We start from the raw sequence: 13858 nt of genomic DNA, 5'->3' as shown, positions 1-13858 counted from the left end.
AGATGGTCTTCCCAGCTCTCAGTGTTTCTTTAGTTGACTGTGGTTCATTATGTAGCGTTAAACCCTCCTGACTTTTCTCTGTCCTCATTTGTCCGTCCATTTTAGTTTTCATCGTTTAGGATATTTTCCCTTTCTTATTTTTAATATGAAATACTCTGTAGTACATACTAATAAGTTACTTGAACCCTAGTACACTGGTTAATTTTCTCTTACTACGGTAAAATATCAAGGCCAACAGCAGCTTAGGGAAGAAAGAATTTATTTTATGTTGCGTCTATATACGCACAGAGTTCATCATTGATAGGAATGTGAAAACACGGAAGTGGTAGGCTCGAAGCTAGATGATCACAATATCAAGATCAGATCAAGATCAACAGAGCCTAAATCCATCTCTAATGAGATACTGCCTCCCACATGTTCTCCAAGCAGTGGAAGAGCATTACCAGCCATGTTTTCAAGTACATGAGCCCATGGAGGAACATTTCTCATTCAAACTACGAAACCTATCATGTCCTATTACATTCTGTTTAAATAGATGGATTAGATTGCCAACAATTTTCCTAGTGTAGTTAGAGACCCTAGAATTGACCCAACACCTAAATATCTTCTTGGGATCTTCAATGAAGGTTTGGATACATCCAAGAGACATCTTTATTTAACCACCCATGTTTTCAAAGGAAATTTTTCAGAGATGGATTGAGATTGATATGAGGTTATGAACTACTATTGCAATTATCTACCAGAGAGTTCAGGTATTTCTTCCTCTCAAGAGAGCTAGTCATGTGGTATAGTCTCTCCATGTTCACCTTAGGTCACAGGATGCCTAGTGAGCACATTGTATGGTGAAGGACAAAGAACTGTATCAGTTTTATAAAAGTGACAATAGTAACTGAGCCTTAGAAGCAGAGAACTTTGGGTTTGTATTAAGGAATGTAGCACAGATGACAAAACTGCCATAAACTAAAGGTTCTAGAATGAATCCCAAAACTTACAAAATATTTTACAGTGGCTGCTCAAAATATTAGAACTTCAGTCATTGCGAAGAAGGTGGAATGTTTTAGGTTCTGAGTCAAATACTTCAGGTTATATTCTAGCACTGCAAAGAACCATTTATTGCTCACCTCTGTATGTGAAGTAACATCACTCTGATGGTGAGGTAAATCCTTTTGTAATGTGTGTTGCTTTCAGCAAGGCAAAAACAAACAAAAAAAGCTAAACGTATATGAAAGCCTTGAGGCTTCTTGCCCCGAATTTCTGACAGTTCTGTAATACCATAACAGATGTTTACATTAATGTATTTGTAGATATTAATTTTTAATTATTTTAGCTCTGTTATTCTAAAATTTTCATGAAGCTGTTACCATATAGGAACATAAAAGCTGGGATAACCTAAAGCTGTGTTCCTAGGACATGTTCATTTATATATGGCTCAGTAATGAACTGTCTCTTATTCCCATTGATGTAATATCAAAAATTTTAGAATATTAGGAGCATGCGATAGCCTTCATTATGAGGACAGGAAATCATTGAACAGTATCTTCTTTTCCATGCTGAATTAATATCCTGTCTATTTAATAAAATTATACTCAGATTTCTTTGGGCTTTTAAAACAAAGCAACGTAAAGACGATCAGAATTCTGTGTTTAAGCCAAACTGTAGTCCACTGACTACAGAAGGCAACCTTGAAAATGGGAAACAAGTGTCTGTTTAGTGGTAAAGGAACAAGTGCAGCAAGATAATTAGGAAGATTAAGATTCCAGAGAAGAAGAAATCTGACCAGTTGACAGATAGCAAGTAGTGATTTATTTGTTCTTCCTCTAAGGAATCAAGATTACACGCTGGAGATGGAGCAACCATGAGAGCTCTTGAAAATATGCAAGGATGGCATTCAACCTGGAAATGAAAGATCTGGGTGTGACTGGTTTTCTCTGAAGAGTTTCTGCTAAAGTGGAAGGATCAATTGGAAATTACTTTTGGGGCATCTAGCAGAAAGCTGAAGCCCTAAACTAACGTTCTCTGAAGATAAGAGAATACCAAAGAGCAGCTTACTATGTCTATCCAGACAGTCAATGAATCTAGCAGCACAATCACAGCACAGGTGAACTCTCAGTAAAATTCTCCAGACTTCTAAGGAGATACAAATAGAATCTTCTCAGTGTGCCTTCTGACGGGATGCAAGATCTTTGGATAGATTTTTGGAGGAAGCAGTGAATCTTAGATGTGGAAATGAGTATTGTGGAAGCATCTCTCAGTGCTGCAGTTTTGATGTTTCAATCCCTTCCACAGTGAAGTCTGGGAATTTAATCAGCTGAATATTACTGTTGAAAGATAGGGTCCTAATCAGAAGCGAATAGATCTGTTCATCTTGAGTGGATTTATACCACACTGCAAGAGCCCCTATGATTAGATTAGGCTGATATCCACAATAGAACTCTTAATATGGACATGTCCAAGAAAATACACCAAAAACAAAAGTCATGATTCACCAGTGTCTTGAATGTCTATTATAAAAAATGGCCACCAACCAAAGCAGTGAGCATTTGGAACACATTTTCTTTGACAGACCTCCTGCCTCCCTACCAGATCATTAGCTACATGCTGGTGTTTTCTTTCAGAATATTCCCAGCATGTGTCACTGTGAGTAATGAGAGCTAAGGAAGCCCAGATAACTTTTAGTAATGAAATGAAGCGTCCTTGACAATTTTAGTTCTTTAGCTTCCAGATAAATTAGTAGATTCCAAATTAATGAGGAAATAAAATGAGTTATAACACATGCAAAGAAAACATGAGAGCTGTATTAAATCATGTTATTCAGAATGGCGTTCATAAGAAACAGGAATCTTACTATGATACAGACAAAAGAAGATCCTTTTACCCAGGACAAGGAGCCCTGTTGCTTTTTATTAAATAAACTAAAACCCCAGAATTACTATAGTATTACTATAGTATCTGTCTTAGATGATTTCACACACACACACACACACACACACACACACACAACACAAACATAGACACACACACACATATATATATATATATATATATAAACTTTTTAATAAAGATTCACAAGTGACTTATAGGTTCTTATAGGATTTAGCTAAATGATCAATCAGCTACTGTGGAGGGGTCTATCTTCATGCTCTTATACCATGTTAACATGCTGTAGTGGCTATTCTTGGTTGTCAACTTGACTATATTTGGAATGAACTACAATCCAGAATTGGAAGGCTCACCAGTGACCCTTATCTGGAGGCTTGGAGATCCTTATCTGGATCTTGGTATGGAGATCTTAAGACATAGTGGCTATGGATTCCAGAAGATTAAATCTCCGAGTTTAAGGAGATTTAATCTGGGCTACACCTTTCATCTGGGATTAAAGGTGTGGTGGAACACACCTTTAATCTGGGCTACACCTTCTGCTGGAGACAATATAAGGACACTGGAAGAAGGGAGTCTAGCTCTTGCTCCTTCGCCTGCTTGCCTTGTGAGACTGAGTAACTGCTAGATCCTTGAACTTCCATTCACAGCTGCGACTGAACCATTGTTGGGAATTGGGCTGCCGACTGTAAGTCATCAATAAATTCTTTTACTATATAGAGACTATCCATAAGTTCTGTGACTCTAGAGAACCCTGACTAATACACATGCCATCATGTATGCGTGCTCCAAGAAGGCTTTATTCAGTGCTTCTGAATGACGACAATCATATATTTTACATATGTTCCACTAAGCTATATAAATTCTGATGCACATCAGTTCTCCCTGGCATTATAGGATGAATAGGAATGATGTGCAAGAGATTGGGTGCATGAAGACTACATAGTGCAAAGAATCCATGAAAGATTGTCTTCTGAGACATATATCTTGGGCAGGAGGTAGTATTTAAAAAGTATAGTCCTGGTGTAACTAATTCAATATATTATCCCCCAATTTTAAGGTTTTACCCAATTATTTTAAATAAATTTGATTGTTTTTCTATCTTACAGTCCATTTCTATGAAAAAAATTTAAAGTACTCATTTCTAAATCTTTAAGTTGGTTAAATATGCTTAAGACTAGATTCTAACTCCTAATGACAGGAGAAGTGTCATATCTAAGCACAGCAACCATTTCAGTGATGGTAGTTGTACTGGCTGGTTTTGTGTGTCAACTTGACACAGGCTGGTGTTATCACAGAGAAAGGGCCTCCCTTGAGGAAATGCCTCCATAAGATCCAGCTGTAAGGCATTTTCTCAATTAGTGATCAATGGTGGGAGGGACAAATGTGGGTGGTGCCATCCCTGGGCTGGTGGTCTTGGGTTCTATAAGAAAGCAAGCTGAGCAAGATAGGAGAAGCAAGCTAGTAAGTAACATCCCTCCATGGCCTCTGAATCAGCTCCTTCCTCAATGTTCCTACCCTATTTAAGTTGCCATCCTGACTTCCTTGGTGATGAACAGCAGTGTGGAAGTGTAAGCTGAATAAACCCTTTCCTCCCAAACTTGCTACTTTGTCATGATGTTTTGTGTAGGAATAGAAACCCTACCTAAGACAGTAGTGGTAGGTATTAGAAACAGCAGGAAATGGATCCTGGATGCACTTCTGAAACACACACACATGCACACACACACACACACATTATAGAAACTGACATAGAGCATTCCCAACTTACACATTGAATATGTTAGATGATTTTCCATCTACACTGGAAAACTTATTAGACTTATATCGCTAGCTATATCATTAGTGTGGAAATAAAAATAAAATGTCAGTGCTGTTCTTTAATAATACCATTGTGCCATTTTGTATACATATTTACTTTAATTAAATGAACAGAATATATACACACTTGACTGTGCTGCTCATCCCACTTCTCAGTTCTTCCCAGAGTGAATTATGTGTTTCATGCTTGTTCCAAGTAGGCAGAGAAAGGATCGTATGCCCCTGTAAGACTGACACACTATTGTCAGTCACCAGGACTCTGCCAAGTGGTAAATTGCAGACCATAGTACATTCAAACCAGCCACAAAAAGATTTGTAGGGTGCTAATTAGAAAATTACATCTACTAATTACGTTCATAGTTTCCTCAAAGAGCAATTAAGGGCCTTGTTGACAGGGAGGAATCAATGGACAGACCACGTAAACAAAGATACATTTTCCATAGTTACTAACTATGCTAGATTCTGTTTCTCCATATAAGACAGAGGACTAAACAAAAATAACTTGAAAATCACCCATATTTATGCATATTTTCTGTCCACCCTTTAACAAATACGCACAATAAGAAGAGGAAATCCAATTTGCACATCACTTCTTCATAGCTTTGCTAATGCACGATAATTTCCAACATGACATCTGGCTTTCTGACCCTCTCTGGGACATATGTTTTTTTTCACTTTTTTTCTAATTTAAAAATATTTTTTGCCTTTTAGCACTTTCAGGGGTAATCATAAACATGTTTGTCAGCTAAGATTTCTCTTAAAATTTGCCCACGAGCACACTGGATGTGTATCTCTTGTTTAAAGGAATGCTTCTGAGTAAATCCAATCACTGTTATTTGTACATATGGCTCAATTTTAAATACAAGATATTCACAGATCATAACACATTAACATCACATTGAGTTTGAGTGCCAATTTGCAAGCTGTTCATGTGTAGAGGACTGAAGCAAAACTAATCATGTCTGTACTCTCTCAGTCAAAACAGGAAACACATAGATCAAGAAGACATATTGGTGTTCACCTTCATTGTCCTTAAGTGTGAAATTTGGGTTCATGGGCAGGCGTTCATCAAGAAAAAAATTAAATCTCGGTCCATTGGCAAAGTCATCTTTATCAGTGGCAGTGATGGTGTGGATAACCTAAAGAAAAGACACACACTAACCGTAAGTTTAATTTGTTTATTCCCTTGATTTTAATTATACTGTCATTTTAGTTGCTGTAATTAACAGATTTTAAAGATCTATTTGGCAAGTCAAGTATTTAACACATCAAAGAACCAATTAAGTTGCTTTTTCGTCCAATTGGTTTTAGGAAAAGACATTTAGTTTAATTTATAAATACCCACACTTTATTACATCATGGTACAAACATCTATTTTCTTTGTGACCCATGATTCCTTGGGGCTTATTTTTTGTGACTCACAATAGCTTGGGGATAATCAGTCCTAAAGTTTTGCTGGAACTTTCTTTTTAGATAAACAGGAACCTTCATTTCAGTGTCTGGGCTGTACAGTGCCCAAATAGAAGAGTGTTGTTGTATAGTTTTGTCTCTGTACATTAATGTAAAAGCAGTAGATTCCCCCTTTTTAAATTCAAGTGGAGCAAGAAACGACAGTGCAGGCCCGCAATGTCATATGAGAGAACACTGAGTCCCATGAACTGTGACATGCAGCCTGTGTAACAGTGATGCAGGCTACCAAAAAACTCTCCATGATTTGCTGATGCAATTAGTCCTCTGTGATGGCTCAGACATAGGAAGGAGTCTCAGTTGATATTAACACATGTTCAGCAACAAGTTAAGGGAAACTACATGAAAATAAATTCTGGTGTCAAAGGAGAGAATACAAATTCTAATTATCTTAGCCAACACTGCCTTAAAGATAAATACTCAAACAAACAAAAGTATATGATGTCTCTTATTTAAAAATATTAGTGTTGAAATAATTCAGGTTGTTCACGTATATTTGTTTTTAAATAGGAAAAACACTAAAATACCTTCTATTTACAGGGTAGATCAAGCAAAATGCAAAAATAATAATATTTTTAATGTCAATATGTTTCACAAGAGATAAACATAAAATGCAAAAATAATATGATTTCTCCATATTAAGATGTTTTACAAAAGAAATAACATATTTAAAATATAACACAGTGAGAAATCAAATACTTCTCTATGTACTGAGACCATTGGCTGATAAACGAGATAACTTAGAAAAGAAAAAACAGAAAAAAGAGAACGAAACAATAATAGCATGATTTTATGTCCTAAGGCAGTATATAATAAATAGTATTGAAGTGGCAGATATCTTCTGGACAGACTGAGGCCTCAATACACATCTCTGCTGTCAGTCATCAGCCCCTGCAGTCTCAGTGGGAAACTATTCATTCCTCAAGTCCCCATGTCTGATTTGTAGAGAAAGAAATTTCTACCTTGCTTTCCTAATTTATTTCACTGCAAAGTATTTACTTTAGAGCTGAAAGTTCATCCTGTTGTTTTTCCTTTCCATCCTAAGTACAACCACGTCTCCAAAGAGATCTCTTCTTCCCTTTTGACTTTTGACAGCAAGTAGACGAATGTGCTGATAGAGAATCAAAGCAATCTCACTGTTTTTCTCAAATGTGCAAAACACTTCATATAGAGGTCAAAATGGTGTGTCAACTGAGTAATACACTTGCATTCTCTGCACATCAGTTCTTAATATAATTTAAGTGAAAATTTAAGTGAAAATCACGTTTCAGGGTTAAATATACTCAAATCAGTTTCAGGGTTAAATATACTCATGCCCGACACTGCATATCTCAATACCCAACAGACACACAGGGACGCACACACCCCCACACACACATTTGCATGCACATGGTCAAACATGCATAAATACATTTCTTTCATCATGTTTTCAAAACTAATCTTATACCCGTGGTATTCAGCTATTAAGAATCTTTAGTTTTTAATTCTACTGTCCCTGTAATGTTTTATAACATTATGAGATATATGCAAATTGCTTCTTAATTCAGAATTTTTGAAGTATTGCTATAGAACAATTCATCTAGACCAAATCAGAAGTTTATCTTAAGTTCATAGGAACTATAATAATTTTTCTACTCATTTTAAAATAAACTTATAAAACAAAGTTCAATTCTTTTTAAATCTTCTTAAAAACCCAGCTTCTATTGGTTAATTCTGGGGTAATTAGTTGTATTGTGTTTTCTGTCGGTTTGGTTCTATATTTTTTAAAGCATCCTTTCCATTTTTGTGAAAGCAAGTTAAGAGACCTCATTAACTGCAACTGTTTGCTTGAAACAACCTCCATTGTCATCCATGGGGCAAGTGACAGCTGAATAGGACATCATGATTATAAGTGTCTTTTGAGCCTCATACCCTTGCAATTATGATGGTCAAATGCAAGCATATTTAAATTTTTATTAACTTAATTTTATCTTCATGCTTCCCTCTCCTTTGTGTTCATTACTTCTCATTTTATTATTTCTTCTGTGTATGCATTACTTCATCATATCTTTATTAAAATATGTGAATAGTTCTTCTTAGGTATCTTAGAAAATAAAAACACAGCACATGACTAGACAACTGACAGTTCTCCACAATAATACTTTTCAAGGTCATTTTATTTGCTGTATTACGGACACTTTCTATTTCTGTGACTGTTTGTAAGGTGCAATCTCTAACAGCTTTAGTTTGACTCTCATTGTTTCTTAGTTTCACACAAATAAAGTCATAAAACACAAGGCAGATTAATGCATAATATGTTTGATAATTCACCTTGATGTGACAGACAGAAAGACACAAAGATGGTCACCTTTTGAAAATGTAGCAATCAACTTGATATTAGCTAATTACAAGTCAATACACACTGAGAAAATTTGACAATATCTAAAAATAAATGTTCCTGGCTTAAAAAATGTATTGAGCATAGTGTATTGATATGAGAGTAAATTATTAGGAAAAAAATCAATGTAGCAATTATATATTCATGTAAAGTTTCTACTAGGAAACATGGTTTTAGCATTTTCCTCGTTAACTTCAGCACTGGTGACAGATCTTTGATGTGACACTTATCACAGACTCCTACTACAGTCTGGTACTGAGCAGCAAGATTGGATGAGCACCGTGATCGCCTTCTGTCTTGGCATTTTGTCCAGACCACTGTCCTCAACACTCACGTTAAAGCTAAAGTGCTGAGAAACACGTAGTAGGTTGTTTAAAGTAACCAGTGATTTCATTCTGTTATCAAATCCTATATGAGATCACATAAGCTTGTTTTATAATAATATGAACTCTTGTGGTATTAAATGGATTGAATTATGATAGACTGTAAATCTGTAATGAAATGTGTTATACTTTTCATACAATGTTATATAATTGATAAAAAGATTATGTGATGTGACAGAGCCTGTGCTAAGTAATAAAGGGATGATAATTTAAGATAAAGTCTTTTATATGGACTAGCTCATCCTGAATTTCTACCCTTTGATGTAAGATGACCTGGGACTTCTGATCCTCCTGTCTCCTCCCCCGTGGTGAAGGGATCACAGGCTTTTGACATCCCACCTAATTAATGCTGACCTGTAGATAGAACTCAGGGTTCCATTGAAGGCAGACAAGCACTCTACCATCAGACCTACATTCTTAGCTAAGAAATGACAATGTTATCTAACTCTGAGTTTACCTTTAAAGAATAGTAAAAAGGACATAGCATATTTGATATGAATAAAAGAAAACTTTCATGTTTAGGCAAATATAAATTCTTATGGATTCACTGTAGTTTAGGAATCAACTCTAAATTTCAGACATACCTGACTTTTTGTTTAATGGGTTTTCAGTAAAATTATATATGATATTTTTTCAGAAGTATAAGACATATGAACTTAGACTAGTTCTGTACTGCTCTTTATAATGGTGCTTATTCTGACCTAAGTGCTGCTATTGTACATGTTCAGTTCTTCAAAAAGTACCATTATCTACCATAGTGGCATTCTGATATTATTAGGTGCTCAAAAAAATCAATAGTATTATATTCAACATTATAAACAAGTTATAGATGAAGGTGTTATTTCCTGCAAGGGAAACATAAACAGGCTTCATTAAATTTATGACAGAACTCAAAGTTTAAATATTATTGTATTTTACCTCAGAGACAAAATTTGTGAAATTCCATCAGAAATCCTACCAACATGTGTTCCAGAATGCAACAGAAGAAACAGAGAGATCTAGAAGGGTTTCTCCCGTTAGGGGACATTCATGGAGATCAAAATGATCAGTGATAGTTTGTTTAAATACATTGGAAATTGTACTTAAAGATAATATTTTTTCTCCAGAATGTTAAATTCACTTGAATACCAGCATTGAAAAACATGTTAAACATCAAAAACAACATTGAATTCCCAGGAAAGAGATGCAGCTGGAGACAATCACCATAGATGAATAAAGTTTGTATCAAAAATACAAATACTGCCTGTGTTTTCTCATTTTGAGTTTGACATTATTAAAATTACTTTCGAAGTAGATTTTTTTGTTGGAAATTTGATTTTCGTCATATCCCTCCTTCACCCACCTCTTCTTGAGTTCCATGTTTTTAATAGATATAAGGAAGTAAATAGTGTAGGGTTAACAGTCAAATAGAAGCCATCCAGGCATAGTAAACTTACGGGTAACAAGAAAAAGAAACGGATTAGTAGCAGCGTGTGGAGCATTAACTGAGGCATGTTTCATACTGATAAGAAATCGGCCTTATGAAAGCAAATAAGTAAGATAAAATAAAAGACAAAACACAACACCATTACAAAAACATAACAGACTAGCAGTGCCATAACAGGAGAGATGTTGCAAAGGTATTGATGAAGGGAACTTCTACATGCAGAGTCAGGGAACAGTGGGGAAATTCTGAATCAGAAATCCAGCCACCATCAGTTTTTCTAGGCAAAATCATATGAGCTGATAAAGCCATAACAACTTAGCATCATTTCTTCACACTGCAAACAGCATATAACTTTGACTATGAGCAAACATGTATGCGCTGGGGAAACACACTGTAATTTTGAAATTTTAAATGATTTTACAACCTAAGAAGTCAGTTATTTATATAATTAAAATATATACATGTACATAGTTGTTTGGAGTTGTGGCACGTGACAATTTTATCTCATTGGGCTCCAGACCACCCACTGCTACACAGTGAGACCCTGTTTCTGTTTTGTTTTGTTTTGTTTTGTACAGAATAGAGTTTATTTAGGGCACTGGGAGTGGGGTTAAGAGAGTAGTAAAGGCAGAGAAAGGCAAAGAGAAGAAGAGAATAGAGAAGCAGAGGCTGACCATGACCACATGGGGAGAGGGGAGAAGGGTAGGGGATCTAGGGGGGAAGATGTAAGAGAGAGGCAAGAGCATAAGAACAAGACTCTGTTTCAAATGTAAAACAAAGCAATATACATATAATATATTTTTATATATTATCAATAGTGTATATAATTAACTAGGTATATAAACTCTTAACATACAGTACTGTATATAAATATATAACACATATTTACTAATATGATGCAATCCATAAATCTTCATAATATATAAATAAATATATAACCCTTTGATGTATATACAAACATGTATGTACATGCATATATTTTCGATATATTCATATAGGTAAACTATAAATAAATACATAATCAACTATATATGATATACAGGTTATTATAATTAGCCTTAAAATATCTGATATATTCCCTCATGAAGTGGATTATAAATCAATAGAATGTTTCTGTCTACTTCTTTTACATATTGGAGTACAGTACAAATTAACAAATAAGATTTTATTGAGGTACATATATGCGTCTTAGAGATTGAAATTTTTAAGGAATACTTGATGATAATAAGGGTCCCTTCTTTTCTGGGAATCTTTGCTTTTCACATTCATTCTTACTGTTTTAATTGTAGTCAATGGAGAGTTTTTCATAGACAGTTTATTTAGCAGATGTATAAAGCTGTTTTATAATTTATATTTACATACAATCCTTTGTCTTATATTCTTAGAAAATATTGATTATGCTCACCTTTATTAAATGCTTTGGCTTTTCCTACTTGAGGGATATGATTGTTCTAAATGTTAGTTTGCTCTTTCTCTTTTATTTTGTTTATCAAAATACTATTTTTGACACCTCAGTCTGTATTCGGAAAGGAGACTAGCTCTATGTAGAAGAATGAACATTAATATCAAATGCTGTCTGCTGATGTTATTAAAGGATGAGTGATGCTATAATATTTTTCAATTCTTGTGCTGTCATTCCCTCTGAGAACAGTGCTGTGGATAAGCAATCCATTAAGTTAAAAAAAAATAGAGTAGTCAGGGTTTCTGGTATACCTTTGAAAAACCAAATAAAGCAAATCAAATCAAAACAAAACACCAAAAAAAAAAAATTCCTCCAAATTTTCAAAGTCCTACATAAAAGCATTTTTATTTACTACCAGCTTTCTATACAAATATTAATTATTTGATCAATATTTGATCAAATGTTGATTATTTCTCCTTTAATATTCTAGATATTGTATTTTTTAATTTTTTATTTTTCTTATATTCTGTTTCTAAGGGCATTTGTTTTTGTTTTGAGGGAGAAGGCTTAGCTCCGTACCATTTATTATTTTTCATGAATAATTTTTATTACTATGTCACGTAGATTAATTCGTTCTTTTCTGTTGCATCAAAAGTGAATACTTATCCTACTTTTTATTGTTTTTTCTATAATTCAAATCTGAAATTAAAACTTTTCATTTACTGTGTAACAATTTCTACATATTTTATATGTTATATGTGCACTCCCATCCTAATTTAATATTCTTATTAGTTTTTAGTATTATTTTTATGAGGGCTAAGAACAGTTAGTAATATATGCCAGATAGTATTTTTGGAACTGAATATTTAGCTTCATCAGGAATTTTATTATGATAATAATGAGAACTATGTTTTTCTAATATTTAGGGTTTTTTTTTAGTTTACCCAGTAGTAAAACTTTGGTAAACATTGTGTGACTAGTTGAAAACATGCACTAATATCACATGGCAGTGGTGTATTTCCTATTACATAAAGCATGGCAATCATGATGCTTTATTTTCAATACCAATGTCAAATTTGAATGCAAATAATATATCCATTGCTGAGATACATCCCATGACTTCCATGTGATCTGTTAATTTTTGTTTATTATTTTGTATACATTTCTTCTCACATTTAAAACAATGAATATGTAAATGTAACACTGAGTTCTACTTTTTGTTCAAATTTTATAGTGATAATGAAATATGCCTCTGTAGATCAAATATTTTATTTGATAAAGTTTATTTTTCTGTGATTATATATGTATATATGTATACACACACATATATAATTATCTGTTTTGAGTTTTTATTATTTTCCATAATTATATTAAGTTGGGTTATGAATCTGTTGTACAACAGCTCATTAACTTATTTCAATGGAATTTCTTAGGCCGCAAAACTCTGTATATTCTGAGCCTAAAACTGATCCTGACATTGTATATTCTACTACTAATAAATTAGTTGGTTTTATACATACACTGTTTACCTCATACTTTTAGAATAGTGTTGTTATTTTTTCATTTTATTTTAAACAATTTTGGTTTTTATTTGTAATGAGAGCTTGCATTGTATTGGGTTTTCTTTGCATCATTACTTCAAAAGATGTTGTAGAATATATAACTTATGGCTGTTTCCATCACATAGTTGGTTTCAAAGTTCCCTTTTTATTCTTGATTTTACATTTTCTCAGGAAGCATCATCAGCTTATCGTACTATTCTTCCTTAGATTGTGTTATGGATACATTGTTACATTCATATTTACCTGAGGATCATCTGTAGTTACACAAATTTACACCTATATGTTTCATGCATTTTTTCTCTTTCCCTTAGAAGTGAGAGCTTATCACAATTGCTCCGTAGTAAAGTTTTAGGTCAGGCATGATGATTCCACCAGAGGTGCTTTTATCCTTGAGAAGAGTTTTTGCTATCCTAGGTTTTTTGTTATTCCAGATGAATTTGCAGAGCAATTGTGATAAAAACTGCATGGTACTGGTATAGTGACAGACAAGTAGACCAATGGAGTAGAATCGAAGACCCAGAAATGAACCCACACACCTATGGT

At 34.1% G+C, this 13858-nt stretch overlaps 1 protein-coding gene across 6 annotated transcripts in view; it reads right to left on the bottom strand.

Moving 5' to 3' along the window:
* Positions 1-13858, bottom strand: part of Cdh18 (cadherin 18) — an 867298-nt gene that overhangs the window by 15957 nt on the left and 837483 nt on the right. For all 6 annotated transcript variants that reach the window (XM_029470125.1, XM_029470124.1, XM_029470126.1 and 3 more), the window contains one exon: positions 5720-5837. In XM_029470125.1, the coding sequence (XP_029325985.1) occupies positions 5720-5837 (118 nt within the window). The remainder of the gene's footprint in view (positions 1-5719; positions 5838-13858) is intronic.

Source organism: Mus caroli, chromosome 15 (assembly GCF_900094665.2).
Source record: "Mus caroli chromosome 15, CAROLI_EIJ_v1.1, whole genome shotgun sequence".
Lineage (NCBI taxonomy): Eukaryota > Metazoa > Chordata > Mammalia > Rodentia > Muridae > Mus > Mus caroli.
This window is presented reverse-complemented; position numbering and strand designations above follow the sequence as displayed.